The 12,391-nt window shown below is 38.4% G+C and overlaps 2 protein-coding genes across 3 annotated transcripts; both read left to right on the top strand.

Moving 5' to 3' along the window:
• The first annotated feature begins 115 nt into the window (after positions 1-115).
• On the top strand, positions 116-2,639 carry LOC110019818 (transcription factor bHLH74-like). 2 transcript variants are annotated; one of them, XM_020717656.1, is made up of 8 exons: positions 116-881; positions 956-1,168; positions 1,254-1,319; positions 1,427-1,495; positions 1,705-1,773; positions 1,868-2,005; positions 2,069-2,173; positions 2,282-2,639. In XM_020717656.1, the coding sequence occupies exons 1-8, from the start codon at positions 591-593 to the stop codon at positions 2,288-2,290; spliced, it is 960 nt and encodes a 319-aa protein (XP_020573315.1). In that variant the 5' UTR covers positions 116-590; the 3' UTR covers positions 2,291-2,639. The 2 variants fall into 2 exon arrangements, with proteins under 2 accessions (XP_020573315.1, XP_020573317.1); XM_020717658.1 differs by having other exon boundaries at positions 959-1,168; positions 2,069-2,639.
• An 8,310-nt stretch (positions 2,640-10,949) lies between these two features.
• LOC110019811 lies at positions 10,950-11,821 on the top strand. Its single transcript, XM_020717651.1, has 3 exons — positions 10,950-11,239; positions 11,329-11,550; positions 11,681-11,821. Exons 1-3 carry the CDS (start codon positions 11,072-11,074, stop codon positions 11,819-11,821), a joined length of 531 nt encoding a protein of 176 aa, XP_020573310.1. The 5' UTR covers positions 10,950-11,071.
• Positions 11,822-12,391: the final 570 nt, after the last annotated feature.

Here is a 12,391-nt window from a genome sequence, read left to right on the forward strand (position 1 = left end):
CCCCTTCAGAAACAATTAAAGTTCCCCCGCCGAATTTTTTTTTTTTTTTTTTCAGAAATCTAACTCTGTGTTAATGGTTAAAATATGATATTAGAAACCAACCTTGTTTGTTTTCTACACCTCCCTCCTCGACTGCTGTGTGCATCTGCATACTAATAGTATTTTTTCTTCCTTTTCTTTAAGAAATATTAGCTTTTCAGCCAGGTGAGTCATTTTACAGTATTATTATATTATAAACATTTTCTGCTGTTTTAATAATCTATCCAGCTGGTGCATGGTGATAAATATTCCTTGAGAGATGGATGTCTTTATACCTTATGTTCTTAGGATTCTGCTACTGAGAGCCTCTTTCACTTTCACACTTTAGCATAAAGTTACCATTTTTTAACTTGTTCCTTATTGAGTCTCGCAAGAAATTATCAGTCCGACTTTTTTTTCTTCTTCAGTCAAAAGCCTTATCGAGTATAGTTTTTGAAGTTTTTGTCTTTTAGGAACGTCTATGTTTTGAATTTATAACGCTTGGAATTTTATGATTTGTTGCTATAGCTAACCACCGAACAATTTTTTTCCACAAGGAAGTTTCATTCCAAATGGCGACTCCATGTTCATCCATGAATGGCACACAACAGTTCATGGATGCAGATGAAAATGTGCTTAGTTTGGCGAAGCAGTCTGAAGCGTTTGAGGGCTCTGATAAACCCTCCTCTCAGATTTTGATGGTGAGTGCTTTTGGTTTATCAGGAAGGAGTCAGATCTATGAATCTCTTTGCCCTGCTGATTTCACCATGGAAGACAAACAAATGGAAAGGAACCCCAAAGGAAAGAAAAGAAGAACAATATCAGAACTTGCTGGCTTTTTACCACAATCTCCAGCATCCAAGGTTCTAACAATTTCTTGTTCATCTTTTTTCACAAATTACAACTTTCTTATGAGAAGTTTGCTGATGCAAAATAGCAGAATGATGATTCACCTGACTTGTTCAAGAGCCCATCGGAGAGAGATGTGAAAAAACAAAAGAGTGAATTGTTCCCTGGTCAAATTTCTGGCAAGTTAGCTGTTAAGCAAGCTAAAGAGGTCTCTCAAGACGGTGATGATTCCAAAGAAGCATTTATTCATGTTCGGGCCAAGCGAGGCAAGGCTACCAATAGTCATAGCCTTGCAGAGAGAGTAAACTCTTATATGCTACACTTCCAAGTAAATTAAGCCAACTCAACCCTTTGTTTTCTTATAGTTTAAATTTATTGAATTGTAGGTGAGGAGAGAGAAGATCAGCGAGCGAATGAGGATTCTTCAAGATCTAGTTCCAGGATGCAATAAGGTCATTTACACCGGCTTTGTTTCAAGTAGACCTTGTTATCAAATTTGGATATTTTGGATTTTTTTTTAGCTGGTTTTTGTGATTTTTCTTCTTCTATCATATCTTAGATTACTGGCAAAGCAGTGATGCTTGATGAGATTATCAATTACGTGCAGTCATTGCAGCAACAAGTTGAGGTGGGCTCTTTAAATGACAATATTTTCAAACATTACAATTCATGAAATATATAATTTCTTATTACAGAACTTCTTTTGAACTTGGTGGTGGTCATTTTGCAATAAGCATTTTACTGAAGTTTTATAATTACTTTTTCTATTCCTTTATTAATGTTTTTTCCCTTCATCTTTACTAAGATTTTTACAATGAAATTCATCCTTAATTGCAGTTCTTGTCAATGAAGCTTACAGCTGTTAACCCAGAAAACTTTGATATTGAGCAGAATTTTTCAAAAACTGTAAGTCGGATGGCTTGGGCCTTGAAGAAAAAACTAAAATTTTATTATCATTAATGCCAAAAAACTTCATCCTTTTAATGATTCTTCTTCTTAGGCGCGACATGGAAATCCTTCATTCCTAGGTCTCAGTCCAGCTTTTAGCACTCCATATACTAATTATCCTGGAGCAATACAAATTCCTTCAGAAATGCTTGTGGCTGCTACCATATCTCAGCTTTCCTCCATTGCACAGGTAAACTTAAAAACACTAACTGCATTTATCTCTTCTTTATTTTTATAAATATTTGATATTCAGATAGAACAAATATGGGATGAGGAGCTCCAAAATGCAATTCAGATGACTTTCATCCCCCCTCCACAACCTGTCAGTAACTCCGGAATTCATGGAAGGGATCCAAAGGTTCTTTAGAAACTATTTTCTCCTTAGACAAGTTAAGAGAAAAGAGCCGGTGTTTCAGAAATGGAGATCTCTTGTTTCGTTTTTGTGATCAATCATTTATCAGTGCAGGTTCTATGAAAAAGAAGGCTTCCGTTGAAATTATAACTGGATAAGAGTATAAAATGGAAATAACTCTCCTCTGGTTTTTGAATGAATCAAGGGAAAATAAGTGTTGTATAGCACACGGTTTTAACAATTTCTTCAAATTTTAGATGAAGAAACCACAAGGTGATGCATGCTGATCATTTGTAGCCACATATTCTTCCTGATTGGTTCAATATATTACTGTTTCTACTGGTTTTTTATTATTTTATTTTTTTTTATTATTATGTGATAAATAGCTACTATTGAGTGCATTAACTGCTGGTTGTATCGAGTGAAAGTTTGCTGGTTGTATCGAGATAGAACAAAAGAAATTTATTTTTGTATGGAGTTTATTTCTTTTTTGGGATCTATTTTTACATTTTTAAGCTATTTATTATTGGTTTATAGTTACAGACTTGCAGACTAGGAACTTATGAGCATGATATTACATTGATCTTGAAGAACAGGGCTTCAGTATAACTCTGGCTTTCAGATGGGAGTTCTTTGGTTCATAAATACTGGCAGAAATAGTTATCAAGTAAAAACGGGAGAGAGCGGCGATTCCTTTCACTATTCAGAAAAGGGTTACAGAATAGAGGATATTTCTTGAGGTTACTAACATGCTCATTTATAACCTCAGGAGTAAACCTTAAGTATAATATGTAATTACAACATTATTCATGTACTGTATCGTGGAGATTTGCCCCCGCACCCCTAACTTACATAACTTTTTGATTTGAACAGATTCTTTCTCTCTGCTTCGCTCTGCTTCGATCCAGCGTCTGTCCCTATATGGTATATGAGTCATATCATAACAAATCTCCACATTGACGAATATACAGCCTCTTAGGAAAAAATATACCAGGGAGTTACACCTGTATCAATGTGGGTTGGGCCGCCATGCTTCTCTAGCAACTGCAAACAAAAAGAGATGAATTTGCATTCCTCTTATTGTTCAAAATCATCGCTTGAGCGTCGACATGGTCATTTGCAATCATGCCATTGCACAATGTTCTGCAATAGTATCTCACCATAAGCAATCAATTCTCTGATCTAGTGATACCTGACATCAATATATTTGGTTCTCGCATGGTACACCTGGTTTCCTGGTTCTTAGTCAGATAAATAGCACTCTGATTATCACAATGCAACTAGTATGTCACATCACATGCTCATTTGAAATACACAAGTAATTTAGATGATATAAGACAATGTATCAAAAAACAAATTCCAAATAACACATTAACAACATCTGCTACATCTCCTTGAGTTGTTACTGCTAGGACAGGTGATCCTTCTACAGCTTCATCCTCAACTCTGTGTTGTCCCTCTACGTTAAGGTTCGTATCAAGAGTAAACACATGCCTAGTTGTAGACCTTCTGCCATCCAAATCACCTGCATAGTCTGAATCAACGTACCCCACAACTGAAGGATCATTCTGCTGACTGCCAAAAATAATTGTATGTCCTACAGTACGACTTCACCAGTTGTTTTTCGTCTCTTCAGTTCAAAGGCAGTGAAAGGTGAACTCACTGTCTTCTTTCTTCTGCTCCGTCTACCCTTAACCCTCTGTATTAAGCTGGCAACAGACCGTTCAACTTCATCTCCTTCAACAGGGGTTCCTTCTTCGACAACATTCGACGGCTGGATTCTCTCTTCTCCAACAGAATCTGTAACTTAAAATAATTTGCCAAAGGAGTGCTTACAGGCTTTGTTTTGCTCATCTCAAACCTTTCCAGCACTTTCTTACAAACATTTTCAACAATTTCTCAACATATAAATGTTGAGATAAACATAATCGTCTTGAGCCTCTGTCTCGATGAATCTTCATTTCAAGAATCTTCTTCGTAGGACCCAAGACTTTCATGTCAAATTCCTGGCTCAATAAAGCTTTCAAATCACGGACATCATTCATATCTTTTATAGCAATCAGTATATCATCAACATACAGTAACAGAAAAATAATAGAACGATCATCAAGGCTCTTCACATAAACACAGCAATCATACTCACATATCTTGTAGCCAATCTAAATCATGTAGGAGTCAAACCGTTTGTACTATTATCTTGGGGACTGTTTCAACCCATACATCGATTTCTTTAACCTGCAAACCAGATGCTCATGTCCATGTTTAGTGAACCATTTTGGCTGCTCCATATAAATCTGCTCCTCCAGATGACCATGCAAGAAAGCAGTTTTAACATTCATCTGCTCCAAACGTAAATCCCAAATAGCTACTAATGCAAGCACTGCCCTGATTGAAGTATGTCTGACCACAGGAGAAAAAAATTTCATCATAATCTATCCGCTTCTGTTGTGAAAATCCCTTTGCAACTAGTCGAACCTTGAACTTTTTTCATTCTTTTTTTTATACTGTTGGTTTTCTTTTGTAGACTCATTTGCAGCCAATATCCTTCTTTTCCTCTAGAAGCTGAACTAGTTCCCATGTGCAATTTTTCTACAAAGACTCCATCTCCTCAACCATTGCACACATTCATTTCTCTTTCTCCTGGTTAGTGATAGCTCCTTGAAAAGTTGTTGGATCATCGTTGCTGATGAGAAGTGCATATAAGATTAAGTCTTCATAACCCAATCTGCTATGAGGTCTTATATTGGTGTGTCTCTGTCTATCTTTAGCTATATTATAATTCTGCAGATCATCTGGAATAAAATCACCAGGTATTGGATTTAAACTTTCACATCTCTCAGAAGCTACTGGCTGTTGTTCTAAATTCATCTGCAATGCATCTGAACTGGAACTGTTCCCTGACACATTGTCTTGATTCAGTTGTAATATCAAAAACTGTATCTTTGTTGATCACCATCTTCTTTGCAATCGGATCTCAAAACTTGTATCATTTCACACCTTTCTTGAGCCCAGAAAGATGCACTTCTTGGATTTTGCATCAAGTTTTGATCTTTCATCTCCAGGTACATGCACATAAGTAGGACAACCAAAAATTTGTAAATGATCGAAATTAACTGGATTACCTGTCCATGCCTCTTCTGCGACATTGACACCCAATGATGCTCGAGGTGATCTATTGATGAGATAGCATGTCATATTCACAGCCTCTGCCCAGAAACTCTTAGGAAGCTCTGTGTTTAGTCTCAAACACCTTGCCCTTTCAGTTAAGGGCATGTTCATCATTTATGCCACACCATTTTGCTGTGGTGTCTTGCGCATTGAAAAATGTCTTTGAATCTCATGCTCCACATAGAACTTATGAAACTGCGAATCTGTCTATTTTGTGTCATTATTGGATCTCAAATACTTGATCTTTCTACCAGTTTGGTTCTCCACCTCAGCTTTCCACAGCTTGAATTTAGAGAAGACTTCAGATTTCTGCTTCAAGAAATACACCCAAACTATCATGGAGAAATCATCAATAAAGGTAACAAAATACTGAGATCATTCCAATGACAACTCCCTAGTAGGGGCCCCATACATCAGAATGCACATAATCAAGAATCCCTTCAGTTTTATGTTTTCCAGTCGTAAAACTGACTCTAGTTTGTTTTCCAAGAACACAGAACTTACAAAGATCGAGCTTGTAGTTTTTAACACTATGCAACATGTTTCTTCTATGCAATTATGTCATCCCACGTTCACTGAGATGACCCAGACGCATATGTCATAACTTTGTACTATCATCATCTGACTCGACAGAATGAACTCCACCTACAACTGTACTCCCCAACAGTTTGTAGATATTGCCTGCAGTTAACTTTCATTTCATCACTGTCAGCGCACCCTTAACAATTCTGATGGTTTCCCTATCCTTATCAGCCTTAGAAATAAAACAATTTCTGTGAAGAGTGTCCAAGGAAATTAAGTTCTTCTTCAGATATTGAATGTGTCTGACATCACATAACGTTCTAATTGTGTCATCATACATCTTAATTCTGATTTCTCCAATACCAACAATATTACAACATTTATCATCACCTAGAAAAATTGAGCCAGAACTAGTTGACCTGTATGAAGTAAATCACTCTCTGTTAGGTGTCATGTGATAAGAGCATTTTGAATCAAGAATCCATGCATCCGTGAACTGAGTTAATGAAACTGAAAGCAAATCGTCATCACTAATCTGAATTGCCACTCTGCACCATATTTACAGACTTCGATGATGTATCACATTTCTCTTCAGTCTGCTTCTTGAGCTTTGAACAATCGCTCTTCATATGATCTAGCTCCTTGCACCTGTAGCAATGAATTGTCTTTTTGCCTCTAGACTTTGATCTGGAATTTCGCCTTCCAAAACCCTCTTTCTCTTTCTTCCTTCCACGATTCTGCTTACCCTTAACATATAAATTATCGTCGTGAGAGTTTTCCCCTGCATTCTGCTTCCGCTGGTTGTGAGCCAACAATGCTGCAGTAATATCATCAATTTTGATAGTCTATTTCCCATATGTCAGAGTAGTCACTAGGTGTACATAAGAAGAAGGCAATGAACACGACAAAATCATTGCTCTATTTTCATCCTCAATATTCACATCAAGCCGTGATAAATTCATGATTATTTGATTGAAGCCATTCAGGTGCTTAGCCAGATCAGAATATTCTTCTTCTTGCATCTTCAGCCCATACAACTTTTGCTTCAGATACAACTTATTCGTCAGAAATTTGGACGCAAACTGGTTTTCTAATTTCTTTCATATCTCCCCTGGAGATTTCAAATTCATCACATGATGCATAACTTCATCTGTCAGACATAGGCGTATAGTTGTCGTCGCTCACTGTTGCAATTCTTTTCAATCTTCATCCTCCATGACATCTGGTTTTGCTGCCCGCAAAGCTTTCAAGATTCCTTGTTGAGCCAACAAATCTTTTACTCTTGTTTGTCACAATCTGAAATTATCACCACCTCAAATTTTGCACCAAAAAATGTCATCTGAAAATTACTCCTGTCGCGAACATTTTTCTGAAAATTCCTTCAAGATCTTTCGCCTATTCCTTGACTTTTCCGTGTTGCACTATGAATATTCTTTTCCTCGGACACCTCCAGCAAAGGAAATTAATCTTCCGCAATCTTCCGCCAAATACTTCTATTTCCTGCACAAAATTTGCGGCCAGCAGAACAACAAATTCCGTGACGGATCTCCCTCTTCCTATAAAGGAAATTCAGAAATAGTCTTCCTTTCAAAAATCACCTCCAAAGATAATTGAAATTCCTCTGATTTTTCCTTCATGCAGCCGCCTCTTCTCGCAGCCTTCCAAGGAAATCGCTACTTCCAATTATCTTCTCAGCAAAGCAAATTTGGAAATTTTCCACTGAAATCGGAACGCAGCAGTAGCCAACAGAAAGAAGTCCAAGGGAATATAAATTCCTTCCTTCCAATTTCTCTCCGCTTTCTTACTGTCGGGAAATCCTTCTTTGCGCGAACTATTGTATCACGATCCTTCGCTCAAACTGCTCAAACTGAAGTGCCGCAATTCCTCTCGCCTGTCGTGGGCCGAACGTGAAACCCTCCGGCTTGCCACGAACCTTCGCCCAGTAGTGTGCCGCCTGATCGCGGCGGCTGTTCCTCTAAAGAAGCCCGCGCCGCTGCTCTTCCTGCATCTGAACCCTAGCCGGACACAAATCACAGAATCGTTCTTCGTACTTCTTGCATCGTCAAAATTTTTCTTTCGAACCTGTCTCTGATACCACTTATTGAGAAATTAGGGCGAATAAAAAATAAGAACGACACCAATTCGGAAGAACACAGAGAAATTTAACGAGGTTCGACAAAGATGCCTACGTCATCGGGAGCAGAGCGACGATTCCTTTCACTATTCAAAAAAGGGTTACATGATAGAAGATACCTCTTGAGGTTACTAACATGTCTATTTATACTCTCAGGACTAAACCCTAAGTACAATATGTAATTACAACATTACCCATGTACTGTATCGCGGAGTTTTGCCCCCGCACCCTCAACCGATGTAACTTCCCGATTTAGACAGATTCTTTCACTCCGCTTCGATTCAGCGTCTGTCCATATATATTGTATATGAGCCTCCCTATTTATATTCAGCGTCTGTCCATATATATATATATATATCGGTGGTGAATTTAAGGATAAAATTTTCATGTTATATACGGTGGTACAAGATTCTTTTCTCTTACAAATCATTCTTAAAGCTGAGATCTTATCACTTAGAAGAATAAAATTATAGTTTTCTTGCGACTGTAGAGCATAATATGACATCTTAGCGTTGTACGTTGTTCCAGCACGTAAAATAAAGTAATAGGAAGAGTCATCAAGATTTTATGAAAAAAATTCAAAAATGAAAAAAATCTTGGGACTTAAATTACACTAAATTTATAAGGATACATATGTAATTATAAAGAATATACTCTTTTCTCACAACTGAGAGAGCAAGGTTATAACTTCATACTAAATATAACATTTATCCATATAAAACGTATCAAATATTTTAAAATTCTCGAGAAAGTTGTCATATTTTTAATATGGTAGTTGTAAGCAGTTGTCGTTGTTTTTTGCCAGATCTTCGCTGCAGTACTATTTGTTACACCGTATCTGTGATACGTCGTTATGTTGTATTCAAGATACATCGTTACGTTGTATTCGAGATATGTTATTACATCGTATTCGGGATGTCGTTACATTATAAAATTTTCTAGCGATGGCGAGCATAAGCAGTCGACAGTGGTAGTAGTGGTCAACAATATTCGGCGACTATAAGGTCGGAAGTTATCGGCGGCCATCTCCAGACGATGGTCGGGCAGCGAAGACAGTGGTTCGGCGATGGAGACTAACAAATAGCGGTGGCCAAGCAACGGTGGTCTGGCGGTAGCGACAGCTCGGCGGTCGCCCCGGCCCGACTAGCCTTTCACTTTGCTTCGTTCGGTCGCCCCGGCCCGACGAGCCTTTCACTTTGCTTCGTTCGGCCGCCCCGGCCCGACGAGCACCTCACTTCGCTCCGATTGGCCACCACGAACCGACGAATCTCACTTCGCTATGTCTAGCCGCCCCAGCCCGAAAAGCACTACACTTCACCTCGTCCTGCCACCCTGCCCCGACGAGCATGTTACTTCACTTTGTCCGGTCACCCTGGCCCGATGAGCATTTCATTTTATTTCAATTGGCTCCCTTGATTCAGTGGATACAACACTATAGTGGCCAGGAAGTTTTGTTCCGACGGTGACGACAACTCGGCGGCAGTCTCAGGCAGTGTCGATAGTGGTCCGACGGTGGTAGTGGTTAGTTAGAAACGACCAGACAGGGATGGAGCTCAGGAACTCTCAAGAGCTCGGAGCTCCTTCAGCTTTCTCATTGAAGTATGGGTTCCATGTCTCCTTTCTTGAAGGGAATTGGAGTTTATTTATAAATTTTGTGAGTGAAATCTTCTATAAATATGCATAAATCCAATCCACTTCATCGGACGCCAAGAATAATCCCTTTGATTGGATAATATTTTATGATATTTGAATTGCATTTTCTGGGTCACTGCTTCGTCGGTATACACTCCTTTCGGGCCCCTGCCGCTACGGCATGCCTGCCTTCGAGTCACTGCATTAGTCACTGCATTACCGGCATACCCTCTTTTCGGGCCGCTGCCGCTATAGTATGTTATAAATATGTTACACTTAGGTTATACCTTTTGTAATTCTTCCTATAATCTCTGAATAAATTACATGTATCATCCGAATAATCTAATATGTACGCAACTTTACTTACGTACGCATATTTATCCATTCAATTGTCCGTCCAAATTCTATAATTACATTTCAACGATTTAATTTGGGCTTGATCGGACTCAAACAAAATCAATTTTAGGGTCATTAGGGTCGCCATGTCAAAACAGTCACTTTGATTGTACTATCAAAGTATCAATCAGTACTTCCATGATTTTCATCAGCACCGAATATGTGATATAGTGGAGGATAAAGATAAATCAAGTGCTAATTCACATACAATAATTTTCTCTGATTATATAGACAAATATATGCAGCGTCGCACAATTTTATAGATTGATATGACCTAAATTATATATTTCAACATACCTCAGATTGAGATTGCATGCCATATTAAATTGGATGAGGTAGAAGTCAAAAGTTGAAGATCCTAAAAAACATGCAATCCAAGAGTAAAAATTTCTAGTGAAATAAAATATTATTTAGTTTTAATTGGTTATTTTTTGACGCATTAATTTAGGGTCTGTTTGGGGCTGCTTGTGCTCATCCGGATAAATAACTTATCCTGAAACGCGGCTCGCCGGTGGCATGCAGGGCATGCAGGATTCAACCCGCGGCCTCCGTTTAGTGTACAAACTCAACCGTATTTTTAGATAAGCTGCAGAAACTTATTTTCCAAACGTTGAGACGGCGTTTTCAAAATGTCTTTCCGCACTTATAAGCCGCCCAAAATGGGCCCTTAATCACTCGCAATGAGACAAAAAAACATTCATCATCATGATCAATTAGCTATCGTTGTTCTGCTGCCTGTTAATGATTATCATTAGCTAAGGTTTTATAAACTGTTCTAATTTCATTGCAAGGTATTCTTCCTAAATCTTACAATGGAGCTAATTTCCTTAAATCTTACAATATATAATAAATAACTTTATCCAAAAATCAATTAATTCAATTTATTCCCTCTCATGCGAAATAACTTTTAAATTTTAATTAGCACATAATTTTGCAAAATTCAAATTTAGAGGATTACTAAATCCAATCAGGGTTAAATCCTTCTCAAGTCAAACAACCCAATTGCTTGGATAAAGTTGACAGCCCCCACCCCTAGTTCTAGTTTCTCTTCCATGGCTTCCTCCAGTTCATCTTTCTTTCTGTCCCCTTCGAGGGTCCGATCGCAAAACCCTAAACCCCTTAAAGAGCACCATCTTCTCCTCTCTTTCCTTCCAATACCAAACCCTTCTCGATTCCCATTGTCTCGTCGAGCTTCCAGAGGATACCCTAACTACTCCAAGGTACCTCCTTTTCCCTCGCTCTCCACTGTTTTCATGAAATTCTCCAGCTATAAGTTCATGGAATTGAAAAAAATTCGATTGCTGTCCAGGAAGCAGTGGCAGTTGTGCCGGACCCTCGCGCTTGGGTAGGCGATTTCGGCGCTGCGGACCTCGGTGGTGAGCTTGACGAAGACGATGATGAAGAGGAGGAAGAGGATGACAGGAGCTTGGACCTTTTCGCCCGATTGTTGCAGAACATGTTCCGGAAAATCTCCCGGCGAGCTCGAAGGACTGTTCGATCAGTCTTACCCCCTTCAATTTCCACCAAATTGGTTCGACTCGCTTGGACACCCCTTGTTTTCTTCATTATTTTTGCAAAGATGTGTCTTTTTTTTAATTATTATTATTTCAAGGAGAGTTATTTATGGTTTCCCTGATTTGGTCGGTTGTGATTCGGAATAGGTGCGATTTACAGTGAATGGGGTGTTGATGTTAGCGTTCTTATGGCTTCTAAAGGCGTTTCTAGAGGTAATTCTGCATATTTTTATCGTGGAACTCTTCGTAGCGCTGTTGGAGAACTTACTTTTTAGCTTAATTGTTTGAGACTACTCCATACGAAATAATCACTTTTTGATAACCTATACCCATGTTCATAATGATAAAGCGAAACTCCTTACATCGAGAGTCTTCTTGGGTATCCCCCGAGAAGTAATTAACCAGTAGGAATACGTTCCTCCGGGAGACTTTTGACCCCTGAACAAAAAATGTTCTTTTTGGTTCTCTGGTTACAGGTAGTTCATATAAAGATTTTACTCGTGGATGTTATTTTCTTTTTCCGAGGTACTTCAATCCGATTTGGTTTGGATGTATACTCTCGATCCATCACACGAGAATTATCTTTATATAAACCTTCCGTCTCTTTTTCTTTTTTTTTTGATTTGTTTGCCTATTTGTTGTAGTACGTTAGTTCACTATTCGATTCCTCTCTTCTTCAAATCATCCATTTGGTTCAAGAGAGAGATTTACTCGAATAGGGAAATTATACGACGACATATAAAAAGGCAAGCTGGCGACTCCGAGATCTAAAAAGAACCAAAAGAAAAAAAACAATCAACTACATCTGAAACACTTCTAACGTATTTTGTAATACGTTCAACTTCATATGCTTAATTC

Source organism: Phalaenopsis equestris, unplaced genomic scaffold, assembly GCF_001263595.1.
Source record: "Phalaenopsis equestris unplaced genomic scaffold, ASM126359v1 Scaffold000080, whole genome shotgun sequence".
Taxonomy (NCBI): domain Eukaryota; kingdom Viridiplantae; phylum Streptophyta; class Magnoliopsida; order Asparagales; family Orchidaceae; genus Phalaenopsis; species Phalaenopsis equestris.

Coding starts and splice junctions, on each gene's coding strand:
- LOC110019818 (XM_020717656.1), top strand. CDS start 591: ATGGCGACTCCATGTTCATCCATGAATGGCACACAACAGTTCATGGAT. Junction 1,169..1,253: donor GTCATAGCCTTGCAGAGAGA/GTAAACTCTTAT, acceptor ATTGAATTGTAG/GTGAGGAGAGAGAAGATCAG. Junction 1,320..1,426: donor TAGTTCCAGGATGCAATAAG/GTCATTTACACC, acceptor ATCATATCTTAG/ATTACTGGCAAAGCAGTGAT.
- LOC110019811 (XM_020717651.1), top strand. CDS start 11,072: ATGGCTTCCTCCAGTTCATCTTTCTTTCTGTCCCCTTCGAGGGTCCGA. Junction 11,240..11,328: donor GATACCCTAACTACTCCAAG/GTACCTCCTTTT, acceptor ATTGCTGTCCAG/GAAGCAGTGGCAGTTGTGCC. Junction 11,551..11,680: donor CTTCAATTTCCACCAAATTG/GTTCGACTCGCT, acceptor GATTCGGAATAG/GTGCGATTTACAGTGAATGG.